This window comes from Tupaia chinensis, unplaced genomic scaffold (genome assembly GCF_000334495.1).
Source record: "Tupaia chinensis unplaced genomic scaffold, TupChi_1.0 Scaffold000094_1, whole genome shotgun sequence".
NCBI classification, from domain to species: domain Eukaryota; kingdom Metazoa; phylum Chordata; class Mammalia; order Scandentia; family Tupaiidae; genus Tupaia; species Tupaia belangeri.
Window position 1 is genome coordinate 2,322,214 of NW_006159556.1, and position 24,043 is coordinate 2,346,256.

The following is a 24,043-nucleotide window of genomic DNA, read 5'->3' on the forward strand; positions in this document are numbered from 1 at the left end:
AAAAAAATAGTAAGCTTCTCCCCATCGCTCTCAGGGTCTGAAGTATTTTTGGAGAAATGAGGCATTTATACAAGTAACAATGGTACAAAAACTGCACGTGAAAAGCTCAGCACGAAGAACACAGATGACCAACCTGTAGGAGTTTTTGAAGAGACACACTTTGTGATTTGAAAGCTTTAGAGGACTTGAGAAAGGAAATGTGATTTAAGTGGGGCCTTCAAGAATGGGCAGGCTTTTGAGGATGAGGAGGGTGGACAGTGGGAGAAACGGTATAACAAACACTGATGCAGAAGGAGAGGGGAGGACAGTTGGAGCACAGCAAGCAATTCCAACAGAAAACAGGAGAAAATAGAACATAAACCCAGAGCCGGGGACTGAAGGGGTTAAAAAAAAAAAAGTGAAGCTAGAAAGAAGAGCTAATTTAGAGGAGAAAATAAATTCACTGTTAGATTTCAGCCCAATTATATTGAAGCGAAAGATAACATTGTATATTTTTCAAACCTGGGCTCCCAGATTTGATTTTGCCTTATTTTGACACTTTGTAGCCTGAGGGAAGACTGTGCTATTTGATAAATTATCCATCACATGCAAAGAAATAGGATCCTTGAATTGTGGAGCTGCAAGGGTCCCTAGAAATCATGTAATTCATTTTGCCAATGAGCTAATTTAGGGTCCAGGAAGATTAAGTGATTAGCCTGGGGTGATACAGCCTATTAGTTAAATATTAAAACAGGGCTAGCTGGTGGCTTGGGGGTTAAGGCAGCTTAACCACCACATGACCAACTGTGCAGTTCGAGTACCGGAACTAGTGGCTTGAAACACACACCAAGGGCATGTGCCCAAAATCCAACAGAGGAGACTGAAGGAGAAGAGGCTCAGAATAGCCTTCATCCTTGAGGGGTGCTTTCTCACATTCCTTCTTGCACCGTCTCTCCAGTGAGCACACACAACCTATAGCAAATTTTTTTAAATGCATATTTTTTATGTTTAAAGAACTAAATTAATGTATATTATATATACCAATATATAATATAAATATGAATATATATTATATATGTGAGTTAATATATATGTTATAGAGAGAGAGATAGTTAGCCACTAACCTCTGAGCCATTGCTTTGTTCACATGACCTAGTATGTCATTATCTTTTCTAAAAACTGTTTATCCACGAGTACATACATATAGTTTTACCCTGGAGCGTGTTCTAGATCATATCAAATCTAGTTTTTAAAAATTCAACCCTTCCCCGCCTTTGAGTACCTCCATTTTCCCTGTTTCCAACTCATCATTCTCCCTCCATTTAATAGCTAATATGTCTCCTTCTAAATATTTTTAGAATTTCTATAATTGTACAAGTTATGTATCTGTGTGTGTACAAACGTGTGTGTGGAATGTTTTAGGTCACTGTTTTATAAAAACAAAAATGTAGGTGCACTTTTCTGTGCCTTGTTTTTCCTCCAACCACAAGGACTCGTCCCAAGGTGAAAAGTTATAACCTAATTAGCCACATACTCGAATGCTTGTGTAATACTCTACAGTAGAGCTATGCCTTGATTTACCCATTCTGCCATTCATGAGGATCTGTTTGCTTCTAGTTTGTGCCTCTATAAGTAGTATTCTACTAAATATACCTGTATCCATATATGCTGGTGTTTTTTATTTCTATTGATAAGAGTTGGTATCATTGGGTTATGGACACGTATGTTTATTTTTTCTTTCTTTTATTTTCTTTGTATGTTTAAAGAACTGAATTGCTTCCCTACAAAAGGTATAACGATGCAGATTTTCACTAATTAATAGAAATATTTTCCTTTAGGCCAGCCCTATGGCCTAGTGATCAAAGGAGTTAAACCCCCCCTTCTCACGCTCCCCCATGGCTGACATTTGTTTGAATCCTAGCCCCTAGAGCTTTAAAAATACACCAAGAGTGTGTGTATGTGTGCCCCAAAACCTGACAGAATGGAGAAATGGAGGAGAAGGGATTGCGATGTGACCACACCTCACTGGGGGTGCTTTCTCTCATTCTCTGTCTCTCTCTGGTGAATGCATGTGCCCTCTGACAATTTTAAAATAAGAAACTTCCTTTCACTGTGTCTCCTCAGGCTGTGGTGTTTTAAGTCTTTCTTTTTTTATGTTTTTGCAAGTACAACTGGTGTGAAGTAAAATCACATTGTAACTTTATTTGCATTTATTTGACTGCAAATGAATTTGATTACCTTTTCATAAGCTTCTTGCATATTTGGGTTTCCTGTCGGGTAAACTGTGTTTTCATAGTCTATCCATTTTTCTACCCAGTTACTTGGGTTCCATGTAAACTTTTCAAGAGTTCCTGTATCACAGATATTTTAACCTGTCCCCTAGAATTGCAAACGTTTTTTTTTTTTTCAAATCTATTGTATTTGTTTTGGTATCTTTGGTGTGCAAACATTGTGAATTTTATCAAATCATCTATATTCATGTTCTCCCTTATAATGTTTGCCTTGTTAAGGGAAGACTACCTCTCCTGCCGGTAGATTATATAAGTGGTTCCTAGATTTTCTTATGGGATTGTTATTGATCTCATTATTTATTTTACACTTTAACCTCTAATCCCGCTAAGACATTTTTGGAATTGGTGTAAGATAAAGATCCAGGTTTCTTTTCTTCCAGATGAATAAACACTTTGCCAGACCCTGGTATTAAATAAGGTAATCTTTTGCCTCTAAATTGAAATGCCTCTCTTGTCATATATTAAATAAATCATTTCTATTTGGATCTCTTTCTAGCTGTTCTGTTTCCCATATCTATTTATGTCTGTTTCAATACTTCCTGATTTAATGACAGCTTTATAGAATTTTTTTGCTATCTAGGAAACGAGACTGTACAAATGAGCTGAAGTAGTTATCAAACCAGTAGATACATTTCAAGCCTATTTGCTAGACAGCAGTTGGAGGCAAAATAATATATGTGTCATTAATTTTTTTTTCAAAATCTTTCTTCCCAAGGTCTGTTTTCACACACGATGAAAAGGTTTAATGTGCTATGAACATTTACAACAGAAACATTTGGGAATATTTTTCGATCCTTACATGGTGTACCACAGTAACAGTCCTGTTTCCTCTGTCGCAGGCTGCCTGGTGCCTGACTGTGGCTTCACTCTGAGCTGCGACTGCTTCCCAGCAGGAAAGCAACTCAAGGGAGAACTCTGAGGTGTTCCTGAAGAGAAATTCCATGGGGACTGTACCTGACCCTCTGAGATCAGCCAAAACCTCCCTGATCACAGCTCCTGGAAAAGAGGCCCTGGGAGAGCCACAAGCCGCCTCCCCTCCGCATCCACCAGCTCTTCTGTGTAAGAACTCCAATGGCCTTTCCAGCACCCCTGCAGAACCAGACCTCAGCCCCAGGGCACCTGCAGAGGCCCTGATGCAGGCTTGCCAGCATGAGCCCACCAGGCCAGATATGTCTTCCCCTGTCTTCAAGGAGGTGGAGAAGGTGTCTCCCACACTCACCTCTCCTGGCAACCCCCAGCTGGCGGGAAGCAGCGAGCCCACGGCATTAGCCCTGCGTTCTTCAGCAGGTGATGGTGTTGTACACACACCCTCCATAATGCCAGCCCATCCGCACAGCCACCAGACCGTCCCCGGAGACCTGTCTAATGCCAGCCCTTCATCAGCACCTAAAGATTCTCTGGGGAAACCTCAGAGAACCTCACAAGGAGAGCGACTTGAGAAGTCAAGCTGTCCTGCAGGAGTCACCTGTGGGGGCAGCAACGCTCAAGTGTCCTGTGAGTTTCCTTCTCAAGAAACAATCCAGGGAAAGGTGCAGACACCACCCATAGCAGCCAGGGTGACGGGTCCGCCATCCTCTCCCACAGAACAGCCTGATGGGGAGAGACATAGAGCTCTCCACGACTCTGAGACGATGCCCTGTGACCCTCCAGCTGGAGAGGAAGGATGTGCGGAGAACAAGCAGCCCTCTTCCACTGCCTCGGACACCCAGGGCATGACGTCTCACCCACCCTGCCTTCCTGGAGAAGCCTGCGCCCCAGCTCCAGAGACCGTGCAGCTGCCCGCACAGCATCAGGAGGCCTCGCGGTTCAAAGAAGCCAGTACAATGACCAGCCAGGCCCACGGCGAGATCCAGGGTCCCAGCAGAGCGCGGCAAGATGCCGAGGTGCAGGCCGTGGCCAAGGTGGAGAGCAGGTCGGTCTCCACCAGCCCCAGCATCCTTACTGCATTCCTAAAGGCAACCCCTGCCCCTGAGCGTCTGGAACAACAGGAACAGCTGCGTGTCATCTGCCATGGTGGCAGCCATGGGGGCCACACGTTGGAGCTCTCGAGCAGCTCGCTCACGCCCCTGGAGTCGGGCCAGTGTCCTGGCTTGGTGCCGCAGGTGCACATCCAGGCAGCTGCTGCTGTTCCCGCAGCCTTCGGCGGAGAGGGCAACCCAGCGAGCCCGCCAGGCCAGGTCCTCACAGCCCCGGCTATCAACGTGGCCTCCGGCAATGCCCAGGATACAGGTAAAGAAGCCGGCAGGTCAGCAAGGATGACTCTGACCGGGGAGTACCCGACCGCCAAACTGCCCGCAGGTGCAGGTCCTACCTCCCTGCAAGCTGGTCGCGCCGCCCAGACTGCGGTTAGCGCCGACAGTCACACCGGGACAGATCGGGAGCTGGGGAGCTCTGAGCCTGCAGTGAAAACCACAGATGGCCACAGTGTAGACCCAGGCTGCAAACTGCCCGACTCGTGTGGCCCTGCCGGCACAGCTGCGCAGCCGGTGAGCTTGGACCCCACGGACAAAGGAGGTGCGGGGGAGAGGAAGCCTGCGTCTCCCCAGATAGTGAGAGAACACGAGGCTCTGGGCCCCGATACCCTCGACGCCAAAACCATACTGCTCAGTCCGAAAGCTCAAGAAAGCGGAGGCGCAGGGTCAGCTGCTCACCCCACACCCTCCCCAGTTAGAAAGAGCCAGGAGGGCGCCTGCGAGGAAAGCAGACAGCCCAAGACCGCCACCAGCCTGAGCCTGCCCTCTGAGTCCATGGGCGACTCCAGCCCGGGATCCGGCAAGAGGACCCCTTCCCGCTCGGTCAAAGCCAGCCCGCGCCGGGCCAGCCGCGTGAGCGAGTTCCTCAAGGAGCAGAAGTTAAACGTGACGGCGGCCGCTGCGCAGGTGGGGCTCACCCCGGGAGAGAAGAAAAAGCAGCTGGGCCCGGACTCCAAGCTCCAGCTCAAACAGTCCAAGCGCGTCCGGGACGTGGTGTGGGATGAGCAGGGCATGACCTGGGAGGTCTACGGTGCTTCCTTGGACCCGGAGTCCCTGGGAATCGCCATCCAGAACCACCTACAAAGGCAAATCAGGGAACACGAGAAATTCATCAAAACCCAAAACAGCCAGAGCCGGCGATCCATCTCCTCAGATACTTCTTCTAACAAGAAGCTCAAGGGAAGGCAGCACAGCGTCTTCCAGGCCATGCTGCAGAACTTCCGCCGCCCCAACTGCTGCGTTCGGCCAGCCCCGTCATCCGTGTTAGATTGACAGGAGCACGGGTGCAGTCTGCGTGTGTGCGTTTAGCACATCCCTGTGCGTCTGTGTATAGCGAAGCGTACTTCGTATCTTTGTGAAAACAGACCAAAACACACGCGCACACACACACACACACGCACACACGCACACAGAAAACACGAGTCTTAGCTATAGGAAATTGCTGTGGATAGTTGCTGGGTCCTTGGACTGCAGCTATATAAATAAAAATATCATTCCAGTTTGAATGAAAGAAAAAAAAAAAAGAGAAGAGAAGTAAGCTTCACTGAAGGTTTGCAACCTTAATTGAGTGGAAATAATATTCACCAGTTTTTTTTTTTTAATGATGTTGCTTATAGAAATAACATTATTATTATCACCCACGTGTCATTTTATAGTACTGCCTCAGTTTATCACATGGTGGCATTTCCATTGTGATCTCTAAAATCCCCACGTGAAAAAATAATGGGAACACTATTAGCAAAAACACTTTCATAATTCCTAGTCTTACTGCAATAAAAATGCTGTTACCACTCAAAATTGAAGTAGTTGATAAGAACCACAATCTAAAAAATTGAAACAAATTTGGCTCATTCCTAGGCCAGATAATATTAAATAAGAGTGTGTAAAATACCAAATATGAATTAGTATTTATAAACATCTACAGATAACCTTTTTTATAAACCCTGTTATAGCTGTTAATAAATATAAGAAAGTAATATTAGGAATATTAACTAAGCCTCTGAATTTGAATACTGCCTATATCTAACTTGGATTTGTCTATACAACTTTCTCTGCATTAAGGCCAGGTGAATCTATGTAATTCTGACCAAATTAAATGCATATTTTATTACCCTAAAGAAAGTCATAAAATTAGGGATAATACTAAATGTTATGTTGTACAGGTGTTCTCCAGTAATATTCTACCAAAAATGATAAGGTTCTGGTAAGGAATGATAACAATAGATTACCAAATACTGCCTTTTCTATGTTGATATGAGAAAAGCCTCCTGAGTGACGAAAACAGTATGTTCAATGTAGACTCCTACAAACAGAATACAATTTGTGTTTTTCCTTTGATTTGATTCAGTAGTTTTTTTTATTTATATATTTATTTTTGCTTTTTTTTTTTTCAGATAGATTCAGTAGGTTCTAACAACAAACATAGACAACACCAAAAGGAACACAGGTTACATTTCTTCTGTATAGACTTATTTCTGTATGTAGACTGATACCGTTTCATTGCTTCAGTTTATAATCTGGAGTATAAAGCTAAGATCTGCAAACTTACTGATTTTAAGGGGAATATCATCATATGCCACCCTTCAAACCCCAGAAAAGAAGAGGCCTTTACACGAAACATGATCTGAGCTTTGGGTGGGCTACGTTTTAAGAACACAGGCACCTGTTTGAACTGAACTCCCTCATGTCTCAGAGAAGAGCGTGTCCTGCAAACCGTTGGCCTGAGTGACCAGCAGTGGCTTTACATTTGGCATAGTGTGAAAAGGGGGACTGAGTTAGGGGTCTGGCAAGGTTTCCCTTCCTGATCCACCATAAGAAGAGCACAGGTCTCCGTCCTACATTCAGAAAACCAGACTCAGATGGGAGAGGGTCACTGGTTGCCTTTTCTTAACTCTTTCTCGAGGAGCCAGAAAATGCAATCTTTCCAGACTCACAGATGTCCTTCGTACAATCATTTCATGTGATCTGTCTTGGCTTTTTTAGTTTAGTTTAGTTTTGCAGATTCTGAACATACGATGAAAAAAATAATTAAACCCTGAATGGAATCACCACAAACTATACTGGACATAACCTAAATCAGTAAAAAGACATTGATTTCATTCAAACTAATTTGACTGTATCAGAGCCTGAAAAATGGCCATTACAGTGGTGGGAACTTACAATGAAGTCTTTTTTTTTTTTTTTTTTTTTTTTGAGAGGTTTTCGCTATAGGGCATGTGCACTCACCAGACAGACAGAGAGAGACAGAGAGACAGAAAGCGAGAAATCACTCCCCAGGGGGATGGCCACACCTCAATCCTTTCTCCTCCATTCTCCTCTCGGGATCTTGGGCATGCACACACACGCGCCCGGCATGAGTTTGAAGCCACCGGTTCCGGGACGCAAACCGCGGTCAACTACATGGGAGTCCAGCGACATAGCCATTACGCTAACTGCTGGTCCCACAATGAAGTCTTTAAGGTAGCCCATATTTCACTTTCTTACCATTTGGCATATATTAACAGGGCTATCTAAAGTAGAAATTACCATCAAATTATTCTTGATGATCTATTTAGTCAAATGCTCTCTCTTTTGGTCTCAAATACCCCTTTGTAGCTGTGCTCATGTCAGATGCTTTGCCAGAACATTATCTCAGTCTTCTCTCCTGCTGGCTGGCTCTCACTCACATCGGTGGATCTGCTGTGTATACACAGAGTACACCCTGTGTACACAGTGGTGGTTGTCAACAGTTCCCACTCTAGGTGGGTGGGCCCCAGGTAATCCTCTGCGGTGAAGTAACTGGAACAGGCTGTTCCTGCATTAAAATAGGAAAGAAGAATTCAACATCCAGTAATAATATTTATTTTCATGAGCTTAGAGTAGCCACATGATTTATAAATAGTTAAATGAAGCAGAGGCCTAAAAGAGTTGTAATTTGTCCACATTAAATAAACGAAAGCTGCTAAATTTGGTATTTTGTTGTGCCTCTCAAATTACAACTTGAAGAAAAATGTTTGATGTAGTAAGCTTATCTGATCCTCTTTGGTGCTAGAACTAAATTCCTTACTTCTACCACACTCTAGAAAATACCACAAAAATTTACAAGACCGTTCTTGTTTTGTGGCATATTGAATCTTATAGAATTAACCTCTTTTATCAGTAGAAACAATCACAGAGTTTTATCATCAAATGGATAAAGAAGATAGGAGCCTATGCAAGACAGCAGTGTTTTTATATTATGGTAGCTACCCTCACTCATTCTCACAATAAACCTTATTTGAAAGTGTTCCTTCACTCAATCTGTGATACAGCATTAGATATTTGGTATATCATTGGTGACACCTTGAATCTATTCAAATGAAGTTGCAAAACACTCTTTAGACCTACTCACGTATTCCTTATTTAACTTGCATGACACACAGTGGGTTAAAAGTTGTTTGATGTTATCCTTCACTTCTTCTAGATATGACTGGGTCCTTTGTAATGCCTTTTAATTTTTGAAATATTATGAAGGAAATGTTTTATTAAATCAAGAAATAGAAACTATTTCTTAACCCAGTTGTAAAAGAGGTAAGTTAGAACTCAGTGTCTGGAAGGTAATTGACCACAGTGTTAAAGATTATGTACCACTTGACCAAGTGAACACTAGAATTTTTAACTGAAATCCTGTTATTCTGTTTTTGTGACCACAAGAATAACATCATAGCTTTAGCTATCATGTTTATTTTGAGTGCTTTTCTAATTATGCCTTTCTAGATCACTGGCATTTGAAGTCATAGATCAACTTCTTTACATACAGTAAAATCTGATTAACCTTTGTGTTTTAGATCTGTGGCATAAGTTGAGCATTTTGGTAAATCAAGGTTAACCCCAAGCCTTTTTATTTGCATCGAAAGTGAAATACTTATAAAATATATTAGTATGTTTCCCTATTTTGACCAATTCAGCTATTGAATGTAATTTGATCTTTGATCATGTTTTTAATGCCAACAATTGTCTGATATGTACTATTTTGGACACCAGTGTTCTTCATGTTATAAGTTAAACATCAAAGTTGAAATAAATTAAACTGAATATGCATGTGAACCTACTTCCTAGAGGTCAGATCTTGGAACCAAACCTTTAATAGGAGGTTGCCGTTGTAAAGTAGAAAGCAGAAGAAGAAAAAGGCATTTGGTCATATACCCGAGTCCTGAAGTTTTACTGTTCCTGGTTTATACTAACGCTGTTCCTCTGATTCTGGGAATTGCTGTAATTCTGGGAAGCCTTGTATATACCACAGCAAGAATAGAGCATAATGTGATGTAAAAATTGCTTACAGAGGATATGTACCCGTGTGCTGTTCATGTCAATTGTTAAGCCTTCGCTGTATCCACTCTCTTACCGTTTTGCTACCAAAATGTGAGAAATTATTGTCTTCTTTTCCTCCTACATGTTGTGCCAAGTGCTAAAAAATATTGGTCCACTTCTAGCACCACATACTTTGTTATATCCCTTGTCTGCCTTTTAAGACTCAGTATAAAGAAAAACAACACATTAGGATAAGGTTTGCATCGATGTATATGTGTTTTTATTGAAAAGTGGGCACTTGTCGCCTTGTGTAGACCTCCTGCCTGATTGACTCTCAACAATGCCTCCAAGGACAGGATGCCCTCTCCCCTCTCCTACTTGGTCCCAAGTGGTGTCTAAGAAGTCAGACCTGTGAATTTCCCTTTCTGATGATACAGTAAACTCGGCAGTGTCTTGAATAAGTGAGCTGACCACCTGGTTCCCACCCGTTCTGTCTCTGCAGTGAGTTAGGAACCGTCCATGTCTGCATCCATGTTTGCTAGTTCACATTCATACCTGAGCATTTTGTTTTCAGCAAGCAATGTCCTTTGATGTCATTGAGTGGCCCTTCTGGTGGATTTTCTCCAACTGCAGGTCAGCTCTGCCACCTGGCAGCTCACAGGCGCTGTGCTGACTCTCTCATTCATCCTCGTGACTATATCCATCTCTATGAAGTTCTGCAACTAGCTCAGTAATTCGAAATGTCATCTGTGCAGACACACGGGCTTCAGGATGTCTGCAGAAGTCTAGACATTTTTGCAAAAGGGGAAAACATACTCTTGTAAATACTAAAACAGATTTCCATGAACTTTATCCTACTCTCAGAAAAAAAATAAATTCTCCTTGGCTACAGAAATCAAATGAACTTGGTTTGCAAAGACCAAGAACATAAATGAAGATGGATTGAGATTTAAAAATGCTCTGTCTCACAAGTAACCAATGAGGTCTGCCAGAGGTCATTACAGCTACGTTTAACTGTGAACCCTCACCAGCTAAACTACTCACTTGCCACAACCAAATAACCTCTCAGAGTAAATCCAATACATCTGTATATATGTGTAGATAGTAACAACAGAAAAAAAAGTCTGGACCATTACTTTGGGCTGTGAGGTATGTCAAGTGGTGATAATTATAACAGACATTCAAATAACCACAGGCCTTGATGAAATGACTGTGGGGGCCAGAATGGTGCAACATGATGTTATTTACCAGTTGTTTTTTTTTTAAAGACCCAGATATCTCAGATACTAATCATGAGAATAAAGACTGTTGAATATGAAATTAAAGCCAAGCAATAATGTGCCAAAACAAGGCAGTTCTACCAGCAAGTGCATCTATTACGGACACACCATTATATAAGTTTGGTTTGTTCTATGAAGACTGACTATGACCCACAGGATAAAATAAGCAAAGGTATACTTTCCGCTTTATTGCCAGAAAAACTTGTTTAGAGGCTGAGTAAAAAGGTACAGCACTGGTGACCATTGGCAGGAATACAGGTAACATCTCTGTTTTCATGCTAGCCAAGACAGAAAAGGAGCCACTGAGAGTCTTGCTGGCTTAAAGTTCAAGATAGTGTCAACCAGAAACTTTGTTGAAATGGAAAGGGTAAACTTATGGTATTATTCTTCCTAAACACTAGCACATAAGAAAGCACTTCAATTCATTTTCCCAGAGGATTACCAGCCTTAACTATGAAAAATGGGCTCCCTAATGGAAAACTACTAAAACATGATTACTTATATCAAAAGGGGCTTCAAATAATGCCTTACTGATGTTCCAGATGGGCGTTTCCAAATACCAATTCTTCATTGAGTATCTTTCTGGGTTCAAGTTCAAAATTAATTGGCTGCCATATAATAGGAATAAAAATCACATATTTTCCATTTCAGAAAAAAAATACTGATAAACAATGTGGTGATAATTATATTGAGATATCCTAGTGATTTAAAGTGTGTTAGAATTAAATACAAGAGAAATGCTCACTTTTTCCTTTACCTCTTACATGTAGAGATGTCGTCCATTTATTTTTGAAGTGAAAATTATTGCTTGCTCTTTGATATTGCTGCTAGTATTACTCTTTGTTACTTTAAATATTAAATAGTTTATTCTTTAGAAAAATTTTTAAGCAGTTAAACATTTTTTCCTAACTTATATCATTGCTTTTAATACAATAAAGGTTGTATACAGAGCAAAATCTATCGAATGAGTAAAAGGGGCTTAACCATGTTAATCAGCAGCCTTATTGATTTGGGTGTAGACTCCTTAGCATTTATTTTAGACTACACGTTGAGTAAATTAGTTTTCATAGTGTTTTCCAGCATGTTCTGAAATGATGCTGGCAAATCATGAGACTGCAGTATTACCGTCATACTCCCAGTCCCTGTAGGAAAGGAGAAACTAGTTCTTGTTCTAAGGCCATCTATGGATACCTTCTATTGAGATTGAGAAAGGTCAGCCTGGCCTGAAAACTCAAGAAAAATATATACTAACAATTACTCAATTTCTAAATGTATTTATCTTTGCTGTTCTAATGTGTGAACAATATGTCGTGCATAATACCGTAGCTGGTTGTGGTATATCCATACAGTCCATCAGTGTGTACAGTCTGTGAGTGATTGGCTTTCTATTTTTATGTGTAGAAAAAAATAATAATGCGCTGTGTCCCGTTTAAAGGCCAATTTCCATCATCGGGTAGGCACATGTACAAAAGTGAATAAAGCCAACAAAAGTATGCGTGTGTATTCACTAATAGAATTTGTCTTTTCATTTGTGAAGGTCAGAAAGGGCTGGTTTTTTTTCTTTTTATCATCTCCAAAAGTAGATAACATAATTATCACGAAGGCAGAATATAGTAATCAGTACACCGGCATATTAATAAATATGCCAGAGCTAATTAACCACTCCATTAGTCACAGGTAAGGTCAGTTCTTTGACCACTGGGATGATTTACATTCCTCACACATCCTCTCTGTGTTAAGTATGTGACTAGGATGTACATACTATGGGTGTGATTGTGTACATACCTTGTATGAATTATCTAAATCCTCAAAGCAGTTGTAGGAAAACAGAAAAAAGAAACAGTTGTTAAAAGCCTTGGAAGGGCTAATCAATATGTATTTTCTACACATAAAAATGTATACATGGCATTACTGTAAATAGCTTATCTATATATAAATGCACACATAAATGCATTTGATTCTTACTGGTATAGTCAAATAAATCCCAAATTAAAACAACTAACTAAAAGCTACATCTTTCTATGACTATTCTGTTATACAGATATTAACATTGGATCAAATGCTCTACATTATAAACTTCTGGTAACAGATTTCATGCTTGGGAAAGCCCAGCTCTCAAGACTACAAAAATTTAGTTAGCATCTCACTGAGACATAAACGTACCTGAACAATTTCAAAGTGTTTATGTTATTTCTTTCTTTTCCTTTTTTAAATTGCCATAGGACATGCACACTCACCAGAGAAAGACAGGGACAGAGAGGGAGAAAGCACCCCTCAATGGGACATGATCATGCCACAATCCCTTCACTATTTCTCCATCCAATCACAATTTGGGGCCCATGTACATGTATGCCCAGTGTGTTTTTCAAGTCACTAGGACTAGGATTCAAACCACAGATAGCCATGTGGAATCCAGCTCCCTTAACCAGTAGACTACAGAACTGACCTTCAATTTATTCTTGAAAGACCTAGTTTTATATCTAGAAATGGCAAACACTAGGAAAAAAATTGTTTTGGAGACTGTATTTAGACATTCAACACTGTGTTTATTTTCACAGGCTGATAAAACCTCTATATTTACTTGGAAATATATTCCAAGATTTTGAAAAAGTCCATAATCACTCAAGGAAGCAAATGATTGCAGGCATTCTTCTCTTGAGATCACCAAAACAATGTTTACCAACACTAAAGAGAATCAATCATTATAATAAAAAAAAAATTACATATGATGTTGGTAGGATAATATGAGCAATTGGGCATTTCTTAAGATGGAGTCAAATAAGAAGTTATTATTACTGGTGAGAGGCAGGAGTATTACAACTGTGAGACTGTCCAAATCTCTTTCTCTCCCCCTTCCTCCTATTTCTCTTTCTCCTTCATTAAAAAAAAAAAGAAAGTCTGACTTGATTATTTAAATATGATTAAAATCTCTAATATGATTTGATCCTGATTCCTTGATATTAAAACTTACATTGGCTGAGTATTAGGTTGAAAGTATGAATATAAATAACAGAATCTCTCCTTGACAGAGAATTCCACTTGGCAAAGTACACTTCTCTGTAGAAAGTTAAGACTCAAATTTAAATACATATTTATGTCTTCAAGAGTGAATGCACCATCTTTATATCATAGATAAAAATGAAAGTTTAAGCAACTATAGGAACACTACAGCCACAGCTATAACTGGAGTGCTTTTTAAATACTAAAGACATACTTGTTTACAAAAATAACATACCTGAAATTTTAATATTTGTCAATATTTACTATTACCAAAAAGGTATATTTATGTAATTATTTTGGAAGATATGTATTAATTTAAATGCCATCGAGAAAAATTATAACTATCAATATGAAAATCATTTATGTGTGTAAATACTTAGCTGAGAACGACTGAAAGTATAGTGTGATATCAAATCACCGAAGAAATATATGCTAAATAAAAAGTCCATTTATGAATGTATCAATATTAGAACCTAAGGTTATATCTTTTCATAATGTCTATATTCACAGATTATAAAATGGTTTATTTAAGAAAGTTCCCATCCTCTGGATGTTGGTTAATAAGACTTTATTTCCTAAGGGGGGAAAAAGAGGGAATGTTACGGTTTATAGGAAAGTAGATAAAGATTTCAGAGTTACATACACTCCCACCTTCATTCTGAATTTGATTTTTGAGTGGGTTTTTAAAATATTGAAATGCAATTGGCGAGTTAGTTTTACCCTTAAAAAGTTCATCAGAATATGATTTTTTGCATCTCACTTTCCATAATAAACATACTATAGAATAAAATTTATGTTGTTTATTTGTTGATGTTGTTATCGCTGCTGCTGCTGCTGTTGAAATTGTTGTTTTTACCTGGATGTTTAGAATCGGTTGATTTTCAATAAGACACACTTCTACCAGGAGTCTGCTTTGGGGGCTGGAACTATTTTCAATGAAAGAGCTTTATTTCTTTAATTAAAACAGAATTCTCATTAATTCAACAATGCCTTCAGGTCATCAGAAGTAGTGGTTTCTCCTGTACTGGGTGGCCCAGGTGTGTGTGTGTGTGTGTGTGTGCATGTGCACACATGCATGCACTCTTATTTAGTGAGAACCATGACTAAACCATTTGTGGGTACAGACAGAGATAGGTGTACAGGCCATGGGACAAGAGTTATGGGTCACTTGGATTATCTCATGCCCAGGATTAGCTCCTTCTTATCTGCTGCAAAATTCCAGCCTCTGCCTACTCCTGAACAAATAAATCAAGATCCTAGATTCCTAGGAGACAGAAAGCCCAATTATGTCCTCCAAGCTGGCTTGACCATTAATGAAATTAATACTCTATGTCGTTCCATACTTTGATCTCTTTTGCTTCCTTGAATCTGTCTTAACGCATCAAGGAACTGTAGGGAACAAGAGGTATAATATTTATGAACCTAAAAGTCATAAAATAATGATTTAGTGAATTATCTAAGATACATAAACAGTGATTATTTCAAAATTTCCAAAAGCCATACTGTCCCTCCAACGACTGCATATATAGAAGTATATACACTATTTGAAACTAACTCGATGCTCGGAAGCTGCCATTTTCTTATACTTGTATACGTAGACATTAATTCTTGGCAAAATGAAACTTCATCCATTTCCGAAGATGTAAATCCCGTTCATAGAGAAGTTGGCTCATACGACAGTCCTTGGAAGTCCTGTAGGTATTTGTGTCCCATCAGCAGGTACTTATCTCATTAGGGACCACTTCTGGCCAACTGTTTTCACTCATCCACATTTTAAGTGTTGAGCAGTAAATAGAAAAATCATTTTTCTTTGCCAAATCTGGCTTCACTGGACTGGTCATGAACTCAAAATGCTTCTTGTTTCTTGTGAAGAATCTGCCTTTTGCGAGCTATGTCACATGCAATCTCATTTTTTAAATATAAACTTTGAGCAGAGTTGCTGGCACAGCAGTGATATGCTACTTGACCCAAATTGGATTTATATGGAAGATCACAGGTTCAATTCCTCAGTCAATCTGTACACACCAGGTACGTGTACCCATGAGCCTACATGACCGGGAAGCAGGAGATGGGGATGGTGGGATCAGACGCTACTGAGGGTGCTTGCCTTTCTTGCTCTCTTACTCTGTTATTCACTCTCTTGAAAGAAATAAACTTTAGGGACCAGCAGTTGGTGTAATGGCCACATTGCTGGACTCCCATGTAGTCAACCATGGTTCGAGTCCTAGACCCAGTGGCTTAAACTCACACTAGGTGAATGTGCATGTGCATGTGTGCCCAAGATCCCAAGAGGAGAATGGAAGAGAAGGGATTGCGGTGTGGCCATCCCCCCAGGGGATGATTTCTTGCATTCTGTCTCTCTGTCTCTCTCTGTCTTTCTGGTGAGTGCACACACCCTATAGCAAAAACCTCTCAAAAAAAAGAAACTTTATTACGTGTGTGTGTGTGTGTGTGTGTATGCAATTAGTACTAATTAAGATATTACCAACTCAAACAAGAGGAAAAAGGGAAACAAAACCAACATATTCAACTACATTAAACTTTTAAACCTATACAATAAAATATTTGATATGCAAATTAAGAGAAGTCATGTAACTGACAAAATATTAGAATCTAGGAAGTAGAACACCTACAAGTCAGTTTTAAAGGATGAGTAATAGAAAGATTAGCCAAACTGTGTAAGCAAGCGTCACAAACATGAAAATATGCTATAAGAGGCCAAAACATACACCCAAAAATACTCTTCTTCAGCACATTTTAGAATGACTATATAGAGGTGATGCAAAGGATCAGCTCTACAAAATTATCCTTTCGTAACAGAAATTTACATCCATTTACACCAGGAAAGTAAGCAGCGGATACAAGCATTTCAATGACCACTCCTTATCTGCCTAGGAAAAATTGGATCACAGGAAGAAGAGGATTAGAAGTCTGACACCTGACCCAGAAAAACAAGATACTCTGTCTTCGCCCCTGACCCTTCCAAAGCTTAATCTCAAGCTTCTATTCTTCTCTGCCCAATATAAAACCTTTAGTCATCTGGCCCTCTTTGAAAGCCTAACTAGTCCCTCACATAACTAGTCCACTATGGCTGCCTCACTGCCTACTGAAATGCTGATGACCAAAAAAAGTGACTATAAGGATTTTAGACACTACAGCAATAAAATCTAATGAATTTCTACTGATGGCCTAATTTATTCATTACAAAGTTTCTGTTTTATTTGCCAGAGGGTGCATTCCCTCACCAGAGGAGGGAGAGAGAGAGAAAGGTGAAAGAAAAGAAACACCCCAATGAGGAATGGTCACACTGCCATTCTTTCTCCTCCATCTCTCCATCCCAACAGCATTTGGGCACACACACATGTACCAGGTGTGGAAGGTTTTTAATTTTTATTTATTATCCTTATTGGGACCAACAGTTGGCATAATGGCTATGTCATTGAACTCCCATGGAGTCGACCGCAGTTCGAGTCCTGGACCCAGTGGCTTAAACTCATGCCAGGCACGTGTGCATGTGTGTCCAAGATCCCAAGAGGAGAATGGAGGAGAAGGTATTGCAATGTGGCCATTCTCCCTGGGGGGTGATTTCTTGCTTTCTGTCTCTCTGTCTCTGTCTTTCTGGTGAGCTCACATGCCATATAGCAAAAACCTCTCAAAAAAAAAAAAAAAAAAAAGATTATTATTATTATTATTTGATTTTGAATAGAGAGAGACAGGGAAAGCGAGAAAGCAAGCCTCCAGGTCCAAGATTTGAACTGTGGTCGACCATTTGGGAGTCTAGCACTTTAACCACCATGCTACCTGCCAACCCCTCTGGTATTTTTTTAAGACACTGAAGCCAAGACTGGAACCACTTGATTAACCATATGGGATCCAGCACCCCCAACAACCAGGCCCAAGGTTTCATTAACTCAGGTTACAGAGTACTATTTGATGTAACTAATAAAGTAACAAATCAGAGACAGAGTATCAAAAAGGGAACAATTACTACTAGAGGATAAATGAGGCTCAGTTGGATATTTTCCCTCTAAGTAATATATATAATGGCAAGAAGAAGAAAAATACAGATTAAAGAATCAAAATAACCACATGCTATGCAAATCTATGTTCACATTAACAGCTATTAACTTTATGCCAAGACTGGAAAAAAAAATGAAATGATTTACTGACCCTGTATAAAATTACTCACCCCTTTCCTGGGAATAGGAAATAAAAAGATTCAGGTGTGTGAAGGCAGTGTCTTATATGCAGTCTGAAGTACAATTGTACAAATTAACTAAAAGTTATTTATTGTCTCTTTCAGCAAATGAGATTGGTTTCTACCCTGTTTTAATAATTAATTATTAAGTTAAATTTTTATGAACTTTATAAATGCAACTCATAAAATATATGCACAAGCCTGAAACATATTTAAAATAATAAAATTATTAAAAGGTATACATTTTTAATTATAGTACACCATCCTCCTTTATGAAAGAACCAAGGCCTGATAGAACTTCCTTTCTCCCTTGATGGTGAAATGCTTGTCTAAAGATACTAATCCTAACAACTTTGGCCAATGGTATGGACTGAGACAGTAAAGAAATTATGAACCTATAAGGGATGCTATCATTTCATTTTGAGAAAATGTTTAAAATTTATTTTCAGTGACCAGAAGATGGTGTAATGGTTATGTTGCTGAACTACCACATAGCCAACTGTGGTTCGAGTCCCAGACCCAGCAGCTTGAAACTCACACTGGGTGCCTGTGCATGCATGCCCAAAATCCTAGGAGGAAAACAGAGAAGGGATTGCAGCATGGCATCCCCCCTGGAGGGTGATTTCTCACTTTCCATCTCTTTTTCTGTCTCTATGTGACCATGTGGCATAAGGACAATTAATTGTGTTTTCTTCCCTTCTTTATTTGAATTAAGAATTTAAATATTTCCATTATTCAATACTTTTATTCATCCTGTTGCAAAATAGACAAAGTATTTTCTCTAAAAAAATTAAAATTGTACGTTATCTCCAGTTAGGAGTACAAAATTATTCTTGCCAAATAAATCCATCAATAATATTCTTTAGACCAAAGTTGATTTCAGGAATTGTCAGTTAGGAGGTAGAATGTGGACTTGAGTTTCTGATTGGCTTATATTAAAATTTAGAACCAACAACTTTTACTCAGTTGTAGTATCAGTAACTGGTAATCAAAAGTATGGCAAGAAAAAGAATACTTGAATTAAGAATGTGTTATCAGGACTGGCAAGGGTTCTGGTTAAGGCGCTGAACTCCCACATGGACAGCCATGGTTTGAATCCCAGACCTGGTGGCTTGCTTTCCCACTTTCCTCTCTCTCCCTCTCTCTCTCTCTCTCTCTCTTTCTCTCTGATCACACTAAAAAATAATAAATAAATAAAATAAAATAATTCCTTAAAAGGAAGAATATGCTATGAAAGACATTGTAATAAACTGCCAAGTTTGTTGGGAGGTAAATTTCTTGAATTAATTTTTCTTTTAGACTAGAAATATAGTTTGGATAATTTGGCAAAAATAAGCATTGAATGCTAAATTCAAATAAGAGAAGAAAACAGTTGTTTTTATACCACATCTATGTCTAAAGCCTGCCTGTTGGCAAGAGTGATATAATATCCCATTTTCTTGTTTAAAATAAAAAGTTAATGAACAAAGTCACAGACTAAGAACTTCAGTAAATTATCAAAAATCACCAGCAAAATGAATATTGGAATAATAAGTGCCTTCTAGGTGTTTGAGGTCCCTTAAAACTATGTGAGGGTATTTCCTTCACATTCTTTGTTTTTCAAGTAATTTAAATTTTCCACCTTCAAACACACACACACACACACACACATACATATATATACATGTGTAATATATATACATACACACATGTATATATGTATATATATGTATACATACACACGTGTATATATGTGTATATATGTGTGTGTGTACATATATATATACACATATATATATTTCTCTCCTGCAGGAAACTTTCCGTTGAGAAGCCATAGCTTCAGTCTAGTTGTTGTCTAAATCATGCTGAATTCTGAACAGACAGACTCCGAAGAAAGCTGATCAAAACTGGTAGCAAGAAAGTCAAAAGAGATCTGTGCAGCTGGACCCCGAGTTCTGTGCCCTGTGAGGGAAAAAGATGTCACTCCATTTCTGCCAAGTCTCTCTTCGGAATTTGAGGCCTCTGTAATCTCTTTCCACCTCATGGGTTGGGGAAGATTCTCTTTAAAAGGAGAGCTGCAGTAACATTCCCCCGACACACACACATACACACAAACCCCTGGAACCCTAACCTTGACCTGGCAGAAAACCATGGAGTGACATTGCTGACTGCCTGAGAAAACTGATCTGTGACTGCCCTCTGCTGGAAAGGCCTCTCTGAGACTCCTTGGTGAAAACCAGAGGTCCAGGTGCCTCCACTCTCCCTCCTGCCAGGCCCATAGATCTTCTGGAGCTACTGCTGCAAGCTCCACTCTACCTGCTCCAACTTGCTGCCATACTGGGGCTTTCTTCTCCTTAGGTCCATGCTATGGCTTCTTACACAATGGTAAATGAGCGATGAGTCTTTGCTTTCCCCATTGATTAGCCAAGAGGACATTCTATCACAAGCCTGAGACCTCTCTTTCTTCCAGTTCTACCCAAAATACCAAAATATTTACCCTTAAAGCTGTGATGAGCAAAAATAGGCTACCAAGTACTGATTGCTCCATATTCCACTAATTGCTCTACAGTTGTTCAATCATCTTCCTGTAACCCACAGTCATGGGCTATCAATATTAAAAATAACTAGTAGTGTTAGAGTGCACAAATACTGAAGAACACTGAATCATATAAAGAGTTGAGTTCTAATACTAGTTTTATCATTTCCGGTCCTTTTTACCCATATCTGAATACAAGGAGATGAACTCCATCAATATTCCCGATGTAAGGTCCTCAGACCCCTAGAGATTCTAGAATGTAATAGAAAGATTCTTATCTACAAGGGACCTATGCATGAATGGCAATGCCTATACTAGCTAAAATAACATTTCTGAAGAATTTAATTATAATTATATCATCACCGACTTCATATATGGTTATAATTACTTTGTCCTAGATTAATACATTTGGGAAAATAAGTTATTTACATAAATTAAGAAATCTTGAGCTTACCTCTATGAATTTGAATGACTTCATGTTATTTAAGTCAAAGTTTATCTGATTTATCACACTTAGCTGTATAACTATTAGCTACCACCTAAATTGCATCTCCATAGTCACTTCAGAAAACCCATGGAGCGGCCCCGGCTGCTGAGGCCAGGTGGCCACCGCGGCCCGGCCCCTGGAGAAGCCAAGATGCCATGGAAGGAAAGGACAAAAGGAAAGGCAAGAGTAAAGGCAAAGTGAAGAAATTAAAAAACTGAAACAGCAATTGACTGAAACAAAGGAAAAGGCCCAAGAGGAGAAGGAAAAATTGGAACCAAAATATACTGTGCAAATAAAAGAGCTGAAGGACATTTCCATCAAAAAGAAAAAGAAATCGGCATGATTCAGACTGAGCTGAAAACAATAAAACAATTCCAGAAGAGAAAAATTCAGGTGGAGAAAGAATTAGATGATCTGGAGGGGAATTTAAGGAACACTGAGCGGAAACATCAGGAAACTCTTAGAAGATTGGAAAGCAGGTTTTTTGAAGGAAAGCATCTACTGGAAATAGAAGCTGAAAAGAAGATAATTATGCTGGCTGATAGAGCCACCATGAAGCCATTGCGCAATTGAACGTTGCTGGAAGAAATGTTTTTAAAGAGAATGTTTATCTCCAGAAAGGTCTTGCATAACACCTGAAGGAAGCTGATACTCTCCAGAAGACCTCCCAGAAGTTGCCAAAGAGTCATAATTTCCTTCTACATCAAAAGGAAATCAATGATCTGCTGATTAGGGAAAAGATTATGCAACTTAGCCAGCAGAGATCACAGATACAGTCTTCAGGAGGTGCTGAGCTTGGAGGCTGCTCTGAGTATTATGACCCAAGAGTTTGAGACTGAAGTTTTAAAATTGCAGTAACAGGCAGTGACAGAGAACTAGGCAGGTAGGGTAGAAATCGACAAACTGCAGTAACTTCTTCAGACAAAGGACAGGGAAATGAACTGGGTGAAGAAACTGGCCAAGAACACACTGGATGAGAGAACTGCAGTGGAAAGATCTTTTGAGATGCTCTATACCAGGTGAAGCAACAAGTACTCTTTAGCAGGAAGCATAAGCAGATAGCACAGACTGCTTTCAACTTAAAAATGAGAGTGGCATGTGTAGGAAGAACAGAATATCCCAAAATCAGAACATCTGATGGAAGAGAACACACCAATAGCGTGAACCAGGACTTCATGGAGGCTGAGAAATGGGCAAATATTAAAGGAAATTTGGATATTGGAGAGTTGGCCTGGGAGCAGAAGGAGAAAGTCTTGAGACTGCTCTTTGCAAAAATGAATGGCTATGCTCCGAGGAAACACAGCCAGAATTCTAGACCTGTAGTTCCAGAATATATTGTTTCTGATGGTGGTGAAACAAAGGAATCGGGGGATGAAAGTAAGTTTTAAGATCAAATCTTCATCACCCAACAAATTCCAGTATCAGAGCCTTCTGAGGAAATGGTGCTTCCCAATATTCCAAAAGGATTACAAGAGTCTGACATGGGGACCTTCTGAGAAGCACTGATGAACGTATGACTCCACAGAATTTGCTGGCAATCCCCTCCTTGTAGAGTCCTTGCTCCTGAATATGTTCAAGAAAGTTTCTTGGGAACCAGCAGTTAGCGTAATGGCTATGTCGCTGGACTCCCACGTAGTCGACCGTGGTTCACGTCCCGGACCAGGTGGCTTAAAACTCACGCTGGGCGCATGTGCGTGCGTGCCCAAGATCCCGAGAGGAGAATGGAGGAGAAGGGATTGCGGTGTGACCATCCCCCCGGGGGCTGATTTCTCGCTTTCTGTCTCTATGTCTCTCTCTGTCTGTCTGGCGAGCGCATGCGCCCTATAGCAAAAACATCTCCCAAAAAAAAAAAAGAAAGAAAGTTTCTTAAAGGAAGAAAAAATTATTTTACTTGAAAGTTACCTGTTTGCCATAGAAATTGGTGTCTCCCCTGATGGAAGATAGAGAGCCAGTGAATGAGAACATTGGCAAAGGCACTGGAATGGGGCCATTCACTCCCGTCTACAGCAGAAAAAAAATCCACATCAACCCTAAGCAATGGACTCAAAGGACAGAACTCTCCTTTGAGAAGCACAAAGGCATTAGAAACTAGTTTTAAATACCCACTTTCCACTCCATGAACTTTATTCCTAAGGATGTAATGTGGCATTGTGATAGGTTAGAGGGAAAATCCTTAAACAAGCTACAGTGGCTGATCAGAGTTTACTATCTCCTCTTAGGAAATAGCAATTGGTTGTTAGAATCCCATAAAGATTCCGTTCACACACCTGTCCGACGTCCACCAGGTGGGAATATTTCCGAGTGGTGACTCCGTTGGTGGTGAAGATGGCAGTTCCATTTCCATATGGGTTGTCATTTATAATCTTGATGGCTTCATCCAATGTTTCTGTCTCCAGAACCACAAGAACTGGACCAAAAATCTCCTCTTTGTAACAGGTCATATTTGACTGCCAGGAGTGATGCATCCCAAGAAGTTAGGTTTTTTTGATTCTGGGTATTTTATTCACCCATTATTTATTTTCCCCTCTTTTATATGGACAGCTTGGATAACATCAATCTATTTTCACCTTAAACCACCTATTAAACAATCCTCTCTTACTAAAAAAAAAAAAAAGAAAGAAAGAAAAAAGAAAGAAAGAAAGAAAGAAAGGAAGGAAGGAAGGAAGGAAGGAAGGAAGGAAGGAAGGAAGGAAGGAAGGAAGAAAAACCATGCAGTTACAAAAATGCCTACAAACCAGTAAAATCATATTCTTGACCAGAATTATTGTAAATACCATCACCTCAGCTGTAGGCACCTTCTGGGGAGTGTGTGCCAAACCCTAAAGGTGCCCCTCTGACTTTCCAATGTTGCAAAATTTTTGAGCTAATGAACCTCGTAGTTTTACCGGATTTAAACTGAGGTTGATCAGCACAGAAGGAAGAATGCTAGCACTTCAATACTTTTTTAAATTCATTTATCTGCATTCATTCACTGTACATCATTACAACATACAAAATGAGATATTCTATTCAGAGTACACTGTATATTGGCTCAATCAAGCACATCAACATA

The 24,043-nt window shown here is 39.8% G+C and overlaps 1 protein-coding gene and 1 pseudogene across 1 annotated transcript in view; both read left to right on the forward strand.

Moving 5' to 3' along the window:
- GPRIN3 (GPRIN family member 3) overlaps nucleotides 1–7,312 on the forward strand; it is a 72,974-nt gene extending 65,662 nt beyond the window's left edge. The window contains exon 3 of the mRNA XM_014585816.2: nucleotides 3,144–7,312. Coding sequence (XP_014441302.1) covers nucleotides 3,144–5,515 — 2,372 coding nt within the window. The 3' untranslated portion in view covers nucleotides 5,516–7,312. The remainder of the gene's footprint in view (nucleotides 1–3,143) is intronic.
- Nucleotides 7,313–18,302: 10,990 nt separating this feature from the next.
- On the forward strand, nucleotides 18,303–22,487 carry LOC102469375 (basal body-orientation factor 1 pseudogene; annotated as a pseudogene).
- The last annotated feature ends 1,556 nt before the right edge of the window (nucleotides 22,488–24,043 follow it).